We start from the raw sequence: 16,845 nt of genomic DNA, 5'->3' as shown, positions 1-16,845 counted from the left end.
TGCTTGAGAAGGGGCTTGAAGGATGACCACATTTAAACCAGTGGCTTCTTAACCCTGACTGTGCCTTATAAACACCAGGGAGGCTTTTAAAACTTACTGACCAGGTCCTATGCTTACAGAGTCTGAATTAATTAGTCTGGGGCAAAATCCTGGCATTAGTGTTCCCTGTGAGCTCCCTTGTGATTTTAAGGTGTAGCTAGGGATATAAGTACTGAATACGCAGAGTAGAGAGAAATATCCCATTTCCAAAATGCGAAAGAATGAAATAGTCAATGAGAGAATGGCAGATCTTCTACCTTCAAGGTTAACATCTTTGAGGGAGAAATGGACACAGAGACTCTGGAACTAGCAGTCTGAAGTAGGTTTTTAGAACACTGGACTTTCATTCATTTGCTCCTTCAATCAATAAACATTCATTCAGGACTATGCATGAGGTGCTCTGTCATACAACCAGTTGAACAAAGGGGAGAAAAACAAACAAGGTCCCCAATTTTAGAAGACAATCAAGACACATATTATGTCTTCTATTATATATGCTTTATGTACTGTTTTAAGCAGGGGATGGCAGGATCCTCTTTGCCTATTTTTTTTTTTTTTTTTTTGAGAGGGAGTTGGGAGTCTCACGCTATCACCCAGGCTCCCAGGCTAGAGTGTAATGGCGTGATCTCAGCTCACTGCAACCTCCATCTCCTGAGTTCAAGTGATTCTCCTGCCTCAGCCTCCTGGGGAGCTGGGACTACCAGTGTGTGCCACCATGTCTGGCTAATTTTTGTATTTTTAGTAGAGACGGGGGTTTCACCATATTGGCCAGGCTGGTCTTGAACTCCTGACCTCGTGATCCACCCACCTCGTCCTCCCAAAGTGCTGGGATTACAGGCATGAGTCACTGTGCCTGGCCTCTGTGCATTCTTAAAAGATCACTGTGAGCTGTGGAGAATGAGTTGGAGGAGGAGCTCCACCAAATGTCAATCAAGTCAATATGGACACCACCATGCAAATCCAGTGTAGATGCCAAGGGAGCTTGGACTAGAATGGCAGAGGAGGAAGACAAATGGAAGCATGATGATGATTTTGAGACACTTAGAAAGTAACATTAACTAGACATTGTGATGAGAGGAACTGAGGTGAAGAAAGGGCCAAGGACCTGCTCAAGGTTGCTGGCTTGGTAACTTGATGGACAGTTCCTGTCCTGCACTGAATTTGGGCCACCCAGGAAAGATGAGGTTTGCAGGAAAAGATCATGGATCCAGATCCATGTTAGTTTTGGGAGCCTGAGACATACTGGAGCATATGTGAAATGGTTCAGTATACCCAGAATGACTGCAGGTGCCTGCGGGCTCTGGATGCTCCAATTAATGCTAGTTGTCCTGGCATCCGGTCATTTGATGATTTGGTACTTTCACTCTCACAGGGTCGCTGTTTGGATGATAAGTTAGAAGGTCCCCCTGATATTCAGATCTGGAACTAGAAGAAGTTTTGAGTGGAATATTTGTGAACTGCCTGTTGAGAGAACACTGAAACCATAGGAATCTATGCCATTGCAAGATTTGGTACACCAGATACAATGTGAAAGCAGAGGGTCTAATGGCTTGTTTCTGAGGAACCCCAGTATATGCAGACCAACTAGAAGAGGACAGATACCAAGGAAGTAGAGGCAGCTGCTGAGATGTCACAGAGCAAAGGAAATCAAACTCTACTTGGGTAATGATGCTGAAATCAAACTCAAGGACAACTGAAAAGTAGGCTCTGGGTATGGCTACATGTTTATTCGAGCCTCAGTTGTGCCACATTTAAAACAAGAGGACCTGCCTATCTGATCTCTAAATTCCTTCCTACTCCTAGAGCCCTTGAAGTCTAATAAATTAAAGTGCAGCATGAGGTAAATGCTAAGTAGATGTATAAACACTATACCAGCATGGGGGCAGAAAGAAGGAGATGAGTATCTAATTCTACTGAGCAAATCAAGGACAATTTCACAGAGAATGTTTAACCTGACACAGGAAGCGGGAAGGCTCATCCCGTGCTTGGGAAATGCTAACTAAATCCACCTGTGTGAGGTACACAGTATATAAGAGACGGGAGGCGGGGCTGGAGGGGGCCTGGACAGAGCAGGAGGTATGGACCTCGGCTTCCAGGCTGAGTCTGAGCTTCTTCGTCACATGATCAGTTCAGGATTTTAGGAGGCATATTCTCCAGGGGCAATCTAGAAAAATGGACTAGAGAGATGAAGGACAGGTGGCAGGAAGCCCAGTTAGAAGACATTCTGCAGCGATTAAGATGAGGGATGAGAGCCCAAGAGAGGAAACTGCCAGTGAGGATGGAAAGGAGGGGCAGGGACCAGCCACTCTGAGTGAGAATCAGCAGGACTTGATGACTGATTAGCACAGGTAGTGAGGAATGCAGCTGTCTTGAAGATGGCTCCTAAGCTTCCAGCATGTGCCAACAAACGGGTAACGGGATAATGTGCAAATACAGAGAAGGGGCAGCTTTGCTCCTCAGGCCTGAGAGAAGAGTGACTGCTATGGTTTGAATATCTGTGTCCCTCCAAAATTCATGGTCAAAGTTAATCTCCCGTGCAACAGTATTAAGAGGTGGGGCCTTTCTATGGCGATGAGGCCATGAAGGCTCTGCCCTCATGGATAGAATTAGCATCTTATAAAAGGGCAAGAGGGAACTAGCTAGCCCCTTTTGGCCCTCCTGTCCTTTCTGCAATGTGAGGACACAGTGCATGTCTCCTCCGCAGGATGCAGTATTTGAGGCATCATCTCAGAAGCAGAAGCAAGATGCTGAAACACTGAGTCTGCCAGCACCTTGATCTTGGACTTCTCAGCCTCCAAACTGAAAAATAAATTTCTATTGTCTATAAACTATCTGGTCTCAGGTGTCTTGTTACAGCAGCAGGAGCAGGCTAAGAGACTGTCCAAACACACCAACTTGGAAATGAGGTCGAGGTGACATCTGAACAAACCCTACATGTTCCTCTCTCTTCCTTGAGTTTGAGTGCACAGTTTGTGTTACACACCTTCAGACTTCATCCTAGCTCACATTGTTAGTACTGCTGTCTAATTATTACACATTTCTCTGGGGCTTCTAAAATATGTCTTCTATTTTTGTACCCCTTTCTTCAAAGAGCCTAAGCTAATGTTGGGCTCATAATAGGTGTTTAATAAATGATAACTCTGAACACATTAACGCTGAGAAACAAAAAGGACTTATTTTCACTGGAGCCAAATAAAATTTCAAGGGCAAATGTTTAAAATTTGCTTTTCGGCAAAACGTTAAGAAATTCGCCAGGTGTGGCGGCTTGCCTGTAATCCCAGCAACTCAAGAGACTGAGGCAGGAGGATTGCTTGAGCCCATAAGTTTGAGGCCAGTCTGTGCAACATAGCAAGACATTAAAAAANAAAAAAAAAAAAAAGAAACAAATCCATTGAACTAACTAATATGTTAGTGGATGTATGTCTGCGTCATTTTATTTTAAGACTGAGTCTCACTCTGTTGCCCACGCTGAAGTGCAGTGAGGCGATCTCCGCTCACTGCAACCTCCACCTCCCGAGTTCAAGCAATTCCCGTGCCTCAGCCTCCCATGCAGCTGGGATTACAGGTGTCTGTCACCACACCCAGCTAGATTTTGTATTTCTATTAGATACAGGAGTTTACCATGTTGGCCAGGCTGGTCTTCAAGTCCTGATCTCAAGTGATCCACCTGCCTCAGCCTCCCAAAGTGCTGCGATTATAGGCGTGAGCCACCATATCTGGCCTGCATCATACATATTTAATATTTTTAGATTATATTTTAATTGACGAGTGTATATATCTAAGGGGTACAATGTAATTTCTTAATACACATGTATATATTACACAATGATATATCAGGCTAGTCAGGATTTCCCTCACTTCAAATATTTATCATTTCTTTGTGGTGAGAACATTTAAAATCCTCTCTTTTAGCTATTTTGAAATATACAATAGATTATTATCATAGTTACCTTGCTGTGCAATAGGTCACAAGACTTATTACCACATCTAAATGAAACTGTACCCTTTGACCAACGTCTCCCTTTCCCCATGCCCCACCCCAGCCTCTGGAAACCACCATTCTACTCTTTCATGACTTCCACTTTATTTTAGACTCCACATGCAAGTGAGATCCTACGGTATTGGTCTCTCTACACGATACATTTTTAAAAGAAACAAACAAGACAAATCCAAATGCTAAGTAATTCTGTTAATGAAATAGAAATAATTTTTACTACATTCAAAGTTTGCCTTGCAATTGTTTCTACTCAATAAATCAATATCTTATAGATTTACATTATAAAATTTAGGGACAACATTTCCATAAATATTTCTCTGAAATCTCTAAATCTTTAAATATTAAGGTTAGGTCATTCTAACAGTAATGTGGGAAAGATTTATTTTCATTTTTTTAAAAAAAGAACTGGAATACACTTAGAATGCTGACCCTGTCAAGGCAGATTTTTTTTTCCCCACAAAGCATCCCCATTATCTGGCATCACTAGGGGATGTGTGTAAGTAAATTTTATATCTCTTGAAATGTCAAAAATCTTTCCATCTTTTTCACATACATTTTGGAAAATGCATCACACACTTTACCCTCTTAAGCGACTGTGGACCAACGATATGAGCATTCGCTACTCTAATTAATGCTATTGCATCGCTGCTCCCTGGATAAGACATCACACACTCACTTCTCCGGCCATTCACGGGCCCGACTGGAACAGAGCGTCGCAGCTCCTGCTTCTCTTGAGTTTAGCACTTCTAATGGGTAACTTGGTAAGCCGGCGATCAATGCTGCTAAGAATTATTCATTAATTAAAAGTACGATTCTAGGTGACAGCCCAAATACAGCGCAGGAGCTCTGTGACTCTGTTGTGGTCATTCTTCCCTAAATGAGAGCTCCTATTCCCAGCATTCTGATGGGCTGGAAAGCAAGTGTCACCATCCTGATACACACACACACACTCTCTCTCTCTTTCCCTCCCTCATACACACTATCCATCACTCACTGCATACCTGGCCCCACTAGGGCCTCTCTGTGTTAGCTCATTTCATCTTCACAGTTACCCCACAAGCGGGTTTAACATGTCAATTTCATGGTTTCCAAAGCAACTTCATAGTACAGATGGACTTCAGTTTCAGTCTCCAAATTCAATCGCAACACCCTCCACAAAATCATAATGGTAAGCACTACATTCACTATAAGGTGCTGATGACAATGACTCCAATGATATAAGACAATACTGCCATCACCATCTCCACCGTGTCTGCTGTGTGGGGGCCCCAGACCAGGCATCTGGCAACAGCAACACCACCAGCCATTGTTATGGTGTTCAGATGAAGAAATAAGGCTCAGAGAGGAGGCAGCTTTGCCACAAGTTACACCGCATACAAATGGTAGAAATGGGATTTGAGGATTTCTCTAATTTCAGAGCTCAACTTGGTCACCACAAAGTAATAAAAGCCAGCGTGCTAGGGGAATTTCATTGATATTTTTATTTTAACATAACAATTAAGACTTATTCCATCATATCATGTTTAACATTTGATTTTCCTTTCTTAGAGAATTTAGTATCAGTATTTATTGCTGGCAACATTCAAATGCAAGCAATAAAACAAACACACACAAAATATATATATTTTAGTTATAGCTGGTCACTGGAGTTCCTCTCCAAACAATAGATGTGTTAAGGGTGCCAAGAGCCTACTATTGACTCTGGTAGGCAGAGATGGAGAGATAAGCAGACAGGGATGGGGAAGGACAAAGGACAGGCCTAGTGCTACTGCCACTTAACCCCTTCCCTCCTTGCCATGAATAATTCTTACAGAAGGCCTGTTGACAGCCTCCGTTTCTGTTTTAAAGCGGGAGGACGCGTACTGCAAACTGAAAACATTTTCTCCTCCAAAATGGGTAGACGGGGATGACATTCAAGATTACCCACAATCTGGACGCAACCTCTCTCTCCAACGCTTCCTGGATTTCTCCATGAGGGCGCCTCTGCTGGAGACCTGCTGCTCCTTCACAGTCTCCCAAATCCATAATGCAGACCTCTGCAGCTACATCACAGGTTGCAAACTAGTAGCCCAATTGCCAAACCCAGGCTGCAGACTCATTCTGTTTGTGTGTTTTCTGTGTTGTGTGTTTTTTATTCTTCCAATGAGCTCACATGTTAAAATCGGGAATTTTCACGCAATTCACCCGCTGGCATTTCTTGAGAAATCTCACAATCTGCCAATGTTAGGTTTCACCCTCACATGGCAATGACCAGTCTGGCAGTGCGACGTAACATCTCCTCTTGGAGAATGTGTGTGCCCTTGAGTTCACAGTCTCACCACTCCCTATGTCTCTCTGACTCAGGCTGTGTCAACATCGTTTATCATCAAACTTGCTCCATTGTTTTTCTAACAGTAAAGAAGTATTTCTCTGTACCAATGATTCTACAAAAATGGAAAAAAATGAAAAAGAGAATTACATATTTTAAGAAATATGAGAGAACACATCTTGGTAGACGTGAACATTTAATATGCAACTAATCTGGCCAAATTCTTTCATCTGTGCTACCTGCTAGTGTTACGGTTACCTGTTCATGAAGTTAGGCTGGCTATCATTCATCTCTAGGTTGTCCACTGCCTTTCCCTCTCCTGGAATGCCCTGACTTCTCCTAGTCAAACTCTTGTCTTTATCCAGACATCTACAGTCTACAGCCACATCTTTTGTTCTCATCTAAATGCTGACAAGTCTCTGTTGGTACTATCTATTTAACATGAATCACAGGAGATCTTCAAACAACAGAACCTGAAACAGACTTTTAGAACCTGAGCAGTCCTAGGTGATGACCTCAGTCCAGAGGCCACAAACCTTTTGTGGAGAACAGTTATTCTCTAGTGAAGACACTTGACATTGATGTAGAGTGAGGGAAGATTTCATTCCCGCATCAATTATTCACTGATGGACTCTTCAGGGCCAGGCACTGTGTCAGCAGCTGAGGCTTTACAGAGAACAGGGAAGAAGGGTCTCTGCCTTCACAGGGGGTTTTTGTGGGCAAGCGTGCAATGAACATTCTGCCAAGTGATTCCACAGGGAAAGAGGCAAATGGTCAGCTTTTGTTCTTCTCAGGTCACTGGCTTCCAATGCCCCACTTTGTTGGGTGTCTCTGGCCTTCAGTGGGTTGGGGGAAAAGGCTAAGTCATGCGTTCCTACCGTCTCAGTTCACTATGTTTTGAAACATTTGTGAGCCCCCAGGACCCCTCTGTTATTTGTTAGCAGTTAAGGCTGCAGGACCTTTGCCATGTCTCAGAGTTTCAAGGCACTGCTAATGTCTGCATGCTGCAGGAAGGGTGCGTGCTAGAACCATTAGTTTGGATATCCCCTTCAGTGCTCTGGCATTTCAAAGATCCATGTATCTATTCACATACAATCTGACCAAAACAGTAATTCTTAAATTATCTCTCCCAGCTTCTTAATAACTTTAATAACTGTCAATTACCTCTTTCTATCATGCCTGAATTGAAAACTCCCTGTGAGTCTGAGATCAGGCCTTATTTCTTCTCATCTGTCCCAGGACACAGTCACTTGGACACAGAACATGGACAAAATATGTGTGGTTTGATTTAAATGATAAATGAATTGAGGGAGAAAAAATGGCTATGTCAATAAAGCACACACTATAAATGAAGATATACATTCAAATCAGAGTAGAGATTTATTGTATTTATATTGCCTCATAAAATTTATAGGTTCAATGGCCATTTTTATAGGTTCAATATTAATTTCTAATATTTTAAATATGATAGAGGGAAATCTTAAGTTTTGACTGGTAAATACCGCGTTACTCCCTAAACAATTCTCAAAAGTTTCCCTGAAGCCATTATTTTTCACATTTTGGCTTTACATTTGATGCCTCCCCCTGCCCTCTGGCTCTCCAAAGAGTATTCATCAGACCACACATATTCTCTAGAATCTCAAGTAAGAAGAAACTAAAAATAACTGCATTATAAACAACATCTTTTGCAACTAAAGATAGTATTAAAATTAATAATTTTGCATAATTTTCTAATCTCAGAAAATATCTTTACCTATTTCTAGAGATATGCAGTCTTACTGTACATGAAAACAGAAAAAATTATGATATAAAAGAGAGATATGGTTGGGCACGGTGGCTCACATATGTAATCCCAGTACTTTGGGAGTCTGAGGCAGGAGGATCGCCTGAGCCCAGGAGTCCAAGTCCAGCCTGGGCAACACAGAGAGACCCCATCTGTAAAAAAATTTAAAAATTTAAATAAAAAAATATTATAAAGAAGATAGGGTGTTCTTAAAAGTTTACAAATTTAACATTTCTTAAGGTTCATATATGATCACAGTTTATCCTTTTGTTCTATAAATACTATGAATGCAACTAAATATGCTGAATTTTTCTACAGCGTTAAATCATTGTACACTTAAGTGCCCATATGATATCAATTATTCTCCAACTTGGTACATCAAATTAAATGTAAGGGTTTAGTAACATTTCTCTTCAACATATATTTTAGTGGGTATTTTAAAAGTAAAAAAAAAATCGCATTTGTTTAGATTTTAAATTATGGCATCACTTTAGAAAAATGATGCATATAACAACAGACACTGGGCACTACTAGAGGAGGGGGGAGGGAAGGGCTGCAAAACCTACTGTTGGGCACTGTGCTCACTGGGATCATCCATCCCCCAAACCTCAGCGTCATGCAACATACCCACGTAACAAGTCTGCCCATGTACCCTGAATCTAAAATGAAAGTTGAAATTATTTAAAAAGAAAAAAAAAGAAGAAAAAACGATTCATAGAAGTGTGGTAACTACTTGACTCAGTGGTGCGTGCTTCCATAAAAATGTACTTGTTATGGAGAAATTTGTTTCATATAAGTTAAGCCAAAGTTGTTGTGTTTTAACATTTAAAACGAACAGATTCATCCACGGACCCTTACACAACATAGTCCTACTCTCCTTTACCCTTCCTCTATCACCAACATTCACAGGAAGTACACAGAACACATGTACTTGTAATTGCAATTGCAAAAAAAAAAAAAAATCCTCAAACAGCTGTGGAGACAGCAAAGATTAGAATTTGATAGTGGCTTAGAATAATGAAGAAAGGGATTGTGAAGGTTCAGCTACAGAGCTGATGAAAGATGGAAGGAAAACCTACTCTTCAAAATCCTTAATCTGTATTACTCCTAAACTCTAAATTAAAACACATATATTCCAAGAATCAGAAATAATAAATGATGAGTAATGTTTCTCAATTATTTAACATATGTATTAAACCTTGTTTTACTAGCAATAAATTCAAAATTTGCACATAATTCACCTAAAATCTTTGAAGGTCTTATTTAAATTATTATTCTAAAAATCTCATAAAATAATTCCAATTTGGTTACATCTAGCTCATTTCTAGGCAGTATTATTTATTTTTTAACATTACATTTACAACCATTATTAAAGTCTAGAGTTCTTGATGAGGCCCTGAATAATCAATCAACTGTCACAGTGAAGTGATCATAAAAAAAATCTTTTGAATAGTTTCCTTATTATAAATACTTAAGAATAGACAATAATTTTTAGTATCATATATCCTTATTATATAATCTTTGAGAAGATGGCTCAGAACAGAAATATGACAGTTTTAACAAAGAGCCATCTTTTGAAGTTGATCATAAGTACAAGCACACCGAAATTATTTATATTGTAGAAAAACTTACTGTATTCCCTCACTTTGCAAATTTTATAGTCAACTCTACTACTCTTTTAACACTTTTAGAAGTTAGTAGACTCAGAAATAAGGTGCGCATTTATTAAGGAAAATTAATTCCCCATAACAAATTATGCTTTCTTATGTGACATTACTTGTGTTTTACAAGTAAAATGACTCAATTAGCCCATATTTGATATTTTTCAATTTTGAATAGGATCAATTGTCTTGTATTTGATCTACAATGACTAAATGAAAAGTGATATAAACATAATTATGTAATCTGACCACTTAACTTTCAATTTTCAATATATTTATTAGACCAAAAAGTGTCCTTAGAATGACACATTTTTATCACTCTTACGCTTCGCAAACTGATTAAAATTTGAAAATATACTCATATAATGTCCTTTCATTTTCTTTTTAAAAATACATGACCAAAGGATGCTATAATATGCTCACTATTTTACATGCACATTCAGAGAAAATTAACTAACCCTCATATATATGATGGCTTCATTTTTACATGCCACGATTTTCTTCTCAAGTTGCTTTCAATATTACTAACAAGGGGGAAAGCTTACAAAGAACTTGCATCAGGCCATGGACTTTGCAGACTGTACCGAGTAGGTACACCACTTAAATGACTGAACACCCCACAACAATCAATGCACTGGTCATCTCGCATACATGGAAAAGCATTCTTCAATAGATAATCTGGCTTCATTATCTTGCATCAAAATAGTAACCTCTGGATTTCGGGAGTTGACTCCAATAATGCCAAACATACATTTAGACTGAAATTCCACATAAATGTTAGATTTAAGAAAGAAACCAATTAATTTTTTAAAGAAAATAATATGATAGCCAGCTAGTCTAGTGCTACTTGATAAAACTATTGTGTAACAGATTCTGGGATCACAGATTTAGGGGAGAATGTATAATCCTTCATCAAAGAGTGGCAGCTTATCCACAAAGCTTCCTATCCCTGACGGGCTATTCTTTCAAAAGTAATAATGAGGGCCTAAAAACTATGTAACACTCTCCCACCAAAATTAGCCATTTGTACCAATGATTCTTAATCCTAAAAGAACTAGAACCTTATCCTGAAGGCCTTTGAGATCTTTCTTTTAGGGAACAAAAATGCCATAATGTGGATTAATAATTTATATCTATTCCTAAATCAAGTGGTTATGTTCCAGACTTAAAATTAAGCAATAAAAGTTACACTAGAAGGTATCATTGGTTTTAAAAAGATAAAAATAAAATAATAAAAAATAATACCTACGAGGCTAACATTAGCAACATTTTTCCAAGACTATGAACTATTTATACTTTGCTTTCTTCAACATTTAAAATTTCCAAAGTGAACTATAGAGCCTTTTCAAAGTTCAAGTGGTAATTAAACAACCAATTCACATATCTTACATCATATTTAAATGAAATATGCGATACATTCATGATTTGTTTTAAGTAAAGCACATTACCCTTTGCTGATAGCTCAATATAAAATTCACCAAACTTGGTATGTTAAGATTCCCAACTGAAGTACAATACAGTTTCTAAAAGCTACTTTCATCAGGTGAGGTGAGGAGAATTAACTGATGGCATCTCATAGAACAAGCACTCGGTCCTCTCCTTTAGATCTCTCTTCACAAGGTATCAAACAACTGCATAGTGGAGCTGAACTAGATTTGAAGGCTCAGATTTTATAGAAAACTTTCAGAAAAAGAAACTACAATTCTGTCATGGCTATACTGATTGAGGGTTGACTCAAGTTACTAACATCATACTTGAATGAAATGCAAGATTATATTGATTATATTAGCTGTACTGAAAGTACCTTAAACGAGAATATCAAGAATTGGTGTATCTTAAAATTTAACTATTATTTTGCAAATGCATGCATGCTGTGTGAGTAAAGATATATCATTCATCTTTCACATTTGTAATAACTTTTTTGTTATCTGTATGGATTTCACATGTATGTATATTCATGATATTCCCCCAGTATCTAAATTACATAAACTGTAATATTCATCAAACTAAGGTATTTTTATAATTTTTAGAACACCAGATTTATTGGATTATCTTACTTATTTTTAGGCTACCTTAAAACGGATTTCAGTTAGTATATGATTTGATTACTAATATTTTTTAATTCTTTATTTATGGGTTCTAAATCATATTACCAGTATGAAGCAAGATAGGAAGTCTCCTGAGTAGTGGAAACATAAAAGATAAAAGCCCAAATGTAGATAATTTAAATTATTAGGGTTTATTTACACACATCTTTAGTAAATCAATATTTGAATCTCAAAATATATATAATCTTTTCTGTTTGAGATTGAACTTTTAACCAAAAGGTACTATGTTTCAAACTCTTACATGAAGAATTTAAAAAATGAAGTTAATATTTAAAATCACACCTTTTTCTTTGGTTTAAGTTACAACACTATGCAAATTCTGTAGCATCTACTATCATACGAATTAAAACAATTTAAAAAATTATATCACAACAAAAACATAGGATAAAAAACATTTTAAAACTTATTTTATCTTTAGTAAAGCTGATTCAAAGTCCCTGTTATGTACGTAATTTTTAAAATTATTAAAAATTGAAGAAAAAATCTTACTGGCAAATCAACTTAACATACCAATATTGTTTATTTAAAAATTGTAATGGCAGAGTCTTTTCATTCGGAGATTGTATATTCTCGGACAAAATAACCATTGAGGAGTAATTTGCTTTAGATAATTTTTTAATCACAAAAATCATGATAGGATGTTCTACTCATATTTGGAAAGAAAAAATATAAAGAAGCATAAAAACTATTCTAAAAGTGAGGACTCATTTCTGGCTTGACAGGTATACCCTATATACCAAGTAACAACTTTAAGTGTTGTTTAAATTAAAATTTATTTTAAATGTTAAATATGTGTACCTCCATAGAAGGAAAACAAGTTGAAGCTTAAAGTAGAAATATCAACTTATAAATGTATTATAGATAGAAAATATCTGTTCTGTTTCAACTTGAAGATTAACATCCTGGCAGAAGTTCTCCTCAGCTTTCACCCCTTTCTGAACCCAAATCCGTTCATAGTTTTGTAAGGCAACAAATGTACTTTCTTTCTCCTAGTGAATCTGATTATTTTCCAAAGCTTTTCTAATTATTTCGGTATTTTCTGAAAGTATTAGGTAAAATATGAGGAATAACATTTCAGTTATTTTCATTGTGTCAAGTTATCCTCACTATTACAGATACCATCATAAAATTCAGCAATATCCTTGTAAGAATGCCTTATTTTTGTGACAATCAAGAGACAAGTATGGTTGTTTATACTGTAATTTTTATTTCTTTGCAATACTATGGTTCATCACTCATCTATAGTATGTATTTAAATTACTAGATTAGTTTTTATTTTTTTCAATATTTTAATTTACACTTAACTATTCTTATCATTACACAAAATTTAAGTGAAAAAATTTTACAATTTTAAATATTCATTTCATTTTTGCTTATAAATATAGAAAAATGTAACAACACTATTCAGGATGCTTTTTTTTTCTCCTAAAAGAAAAAAAGTCATATATTCTTCTTCTTCAAGTACTATAGGACTGACAGCTTTCTTTAGCTGGAAGTTATTATAAATTCTGAAAGAAATAAAATTTACAGCTGTCTTCTCCTAGTTTTCATAATTATTTCAAATGGCAAGCCCTATGCCAGTTTTCTTAAGAGCTATTTAAAAGGCCCAGTCCCTTGCCAATTTTTTTCTACCTACATGTTGACAAATTGCAAATTCTGTGATAAAAAGTATTAGAATAGATGCTACTCTTTAAAAAGAACATTAGGTAGACTGAAAATAAACAATTAGCTTACTTTTCAATAGCTGACTTTCTATTTACCAAAATAAACATAATCTCATATTCACATATTTGCACATGCTTTATGCAAACCATTAACATACTTCACACATTTCTCACTGTAAAGTATATTATAATAATTCAATCCTGTCTTTTCACTGTCTGAATAACGTACCTTCTAGCATGTAGTCCAAGAACAAACTCTCCTAAGATACCATCCCAGTATAGAAGCCACATGCTGGACACGATAGGACGCTGGAGTGACTCAAGTGAGGACTTCTTCTTTGGAACCGCCCCTATTATCAAAAAGACACCTCCTCATGCAGAGAGGGGGGTCAGCAATTCTAGTCACAAAATATTAGTTGAGCATTACTTAACTCAAGAGGAAATAATCCATTCTAATAAAAAGGTAGCGTTTCTTTTTGGGGGAGGGAACAGAGGACCACAAATCCACGTCATCCTCCTATTCAGAGGTGTTCTGCTATTTTCATACACAGCCACTACATTCAGAGGTGCTACGGAATCAGACTGAAGGAAGACAGTCATTATCAAGCTGTTCATTCTTTCTAAGTAATGGCAACCTGAAGGGGAATTAGCATAAGAATTCTAGCAAATATTACTAGTAATTAAATAAAGGAAAGAATGACTAAAATATATTGAAGCTGTTCCTTTAAAGGTAAGTAGCCTTTATAAGTTACCTCCTAAAAGGTCTTTTTAAATAATCAGAGTTGTGTGGGTTTTAAGTTTCTATATAAAAAATCATAACTTGGTGTTCAGTCTCATAAACAAAGAAAGCATACCTATAAAATAGAGCTTTTAGTACATTTTCTTTTCTACACCAATAGAAGCAACTAGGGACAATATTTGGAATGTCTTGGATTAATTTTAAGAACTGATATTCTGATTCTCCTGCAAGGACTGGAAATGCATATATTTAAAAGTGAAAAAATGTACAAGTTAATTTTCTTTTGTACTTACCTAATTAAATTAAATGACAAAATTTTCCCTTTAGTCTGCTTTTCCTGTCACACACTCTGCTACACACAGAAAATGCTCAAAGGACCATCACTCATTATAGAAGATACTCATTTTCCTTTTTTCTCCTCTTTCTCTTTTCCTTACTCCCCTCCCTTCCTCCCTTCCTTCCTTCCTCTCTTCCTCTTTCCCTTATCTCCCTTTGTTTCTGAGGCAGAGACCTAGTAAACCCAGCTATAAAATAGCTGGTTATTATTAAATAATATGATCCCATCCCAGGGCAACCAAATCACATTATTCCTGTCTCTCCCCAACTGCTCTAACAGAAGTAAAAACTATTCCACAATATTTGAGAATAAACTATCAACAAGCAGCATCCCACAACGACTTTCACATAATTATATAAATGATACAATTTTATATCATTAAATTCAAGTGTGAATACAGCCACTATGTTTTCCCCAAAACGGTATTTTCAAAAGGTATCACTGTTTTTGCATGCTCTAGTATAAACTACGGAACTATAAAAGTGGGTCAAATAGTAAATAATAATAGTAATAAATGCCATATCTCCATAAGTCATGATTAACTCCTAAACTCAAAAAAAAGAATATAAGCATAATTTAGTGTTATGCTACATTTCACCCCACACATGCTACTAAACATGTAAGAAATACCTATTTTCTGAAGGAAGTCTAGGAACTCAGTTAAGACTGCCACCTATCACAAACTTGTTTGAAAAGTCAGTGCCACCCGATCCTAGCTCTTCTAAGATTCCAAGTAAAATCTCATTATTATTATTATTATACGATATGGTTTCAATCACTACTCATACAACTTATGAGTTCATTCTATGATACTAACATTAATTTGCACGGTTACTAATTTAAAACAGAAAGACATGGGTTTTAGTAGATCACTATCTTTAGTGAATTCCAAGTAGCTGTTCTAACTAGGCAACCACCAGAGTTATTTAATCAAAACTACAGAAAATTTTATCACAGTTCCTTCAAAAGAATGAATCCTATTGTAGTTTCGGTATACCAAACACCTATGTATCTCAGAGCATGTTTCTGCATTTTGCTAGTTTATACTCTAATGGTTGTGTACAATAATATTTTGAAAATGGTAGTTTAAGTGCATTATTTTTAGCATTTAAAACTGTTTTAAATGAATGTGTTACACAAGACAAATACCAATCCAATGTTAAGAATCTATCATTATAGAGAATAAAATAAAGATACATACTTCTTACCAAGTTTTTTTTCCTCCTGAAAGTAAAGAGTAATGCCATTGTGGGAACTTTACATGCACTAGAAAGCAGTTACAGCTTTCTTTAGAAATCATATATACTATGAATATATTAGAATGCTAATCTACATTAATCTTATATTCTGCGCTCTTAATCTTTTATTTGATTGGGACTACATCTATCACAGTGCAATATGAACCAAAGCCCAAGAAAATCTTAACGTGGTCTTTCAGAAGAGAATTAAAAGCTGATAAAACCAAAGCTGACCAGGTACAAATAAGCAACAAATGCAAATATCACAGTGAGGACGATAACATTCACTATCTCTCCACATTTCCATTAAGGAATTACCTCCACATGCATTATCTTTCATTGTCAGGATTATACCTACTATCTTATGAAATAAAGTTATAACATGTGCACAAGAGGTCCATCCATAATTCTAAGAAATATCTGAAAAACTGAACTAGAATGTTGATACAAACAGAAAAGGAAATAACCTAGATGGATCACAATTACTATTAATGACTCAAAAGGCCATAAAATCCTTTGATGAGCAAGAAAATACGCCTTGAGGCATACTGCACTTTGGGAAAATGGGCTGTTTTCGTTAAATATATGTGAAAGAACTGTTTCCTCATGTTTTATATAATTCTTAGAAAAAGTTCATATTAGGTCCCTAATAGGATGTTTTAATTATGAGAAGCAATCTTTTGAAACTCATACAAGCCATCACACTTGTTTGGAAACAAATGACTTTTCAACATGGAGAAGTATTACTATCAATCACCAACAAGTTAATTCTACATAATAAGGCAGGTTTGGACGCAAACTGATCCACTGTGGAACGCTGTATCTAAAATTGATTACAACAGCACTCAAAATGAATGCAGCCCTCCAAACCACTTCTTTGCACAGAAACATTAATCTCAATTAGAAGGAGAGCTTCATAACGGTAATGTTTGGTATAAAAAAGAATAAAATAAATCAGGTTTTATAAGACA

The 16,845-nt window shown here is 36.5% G+C and overlaps 1 protein-coding gene across 1 annotated transcript in view; it reads left to right on the top strand.

The window, feature by feature from the left end:
* Positions 1-1,297: 1,297 nt before the first annotated feature.
* The window catches only part of LOC108318279 (translation initiation factor IF-2-like), an 84,036-nt gene continuing 68,488 nt past the window's right edge, over positions 1,298-16,845 (top strand). The window contains exon 1 of the mRNA XM_037745943.1: positions 1,298-1,393. Within this exon, the coding sequence (XP_037601871.1) occupies positions 1,298-1,393 (96 nt within the window). The remainder of the gene's footprint in view (positions 1,394-16,845) is intronic.

The sequence above is a fragment of the Cebus imitator genome, unplaced genomic scaffold (genome assembly GCF_001604975.1).
Source record: "Cebus imitator isolate Cc_AM_T3 unplaced genomic scaffold, Cebus_imitator-1.0 Scaffold11, whole genome shotgun sequence".
NCBI lineage: Eukaryota > Metazoa > Chordata > Mammalia > Primates > Cebidae > Cebus > Cebus imitator.
This window is presented reverse-complemented; position numbering and strand designations above follow the sequence as displayed.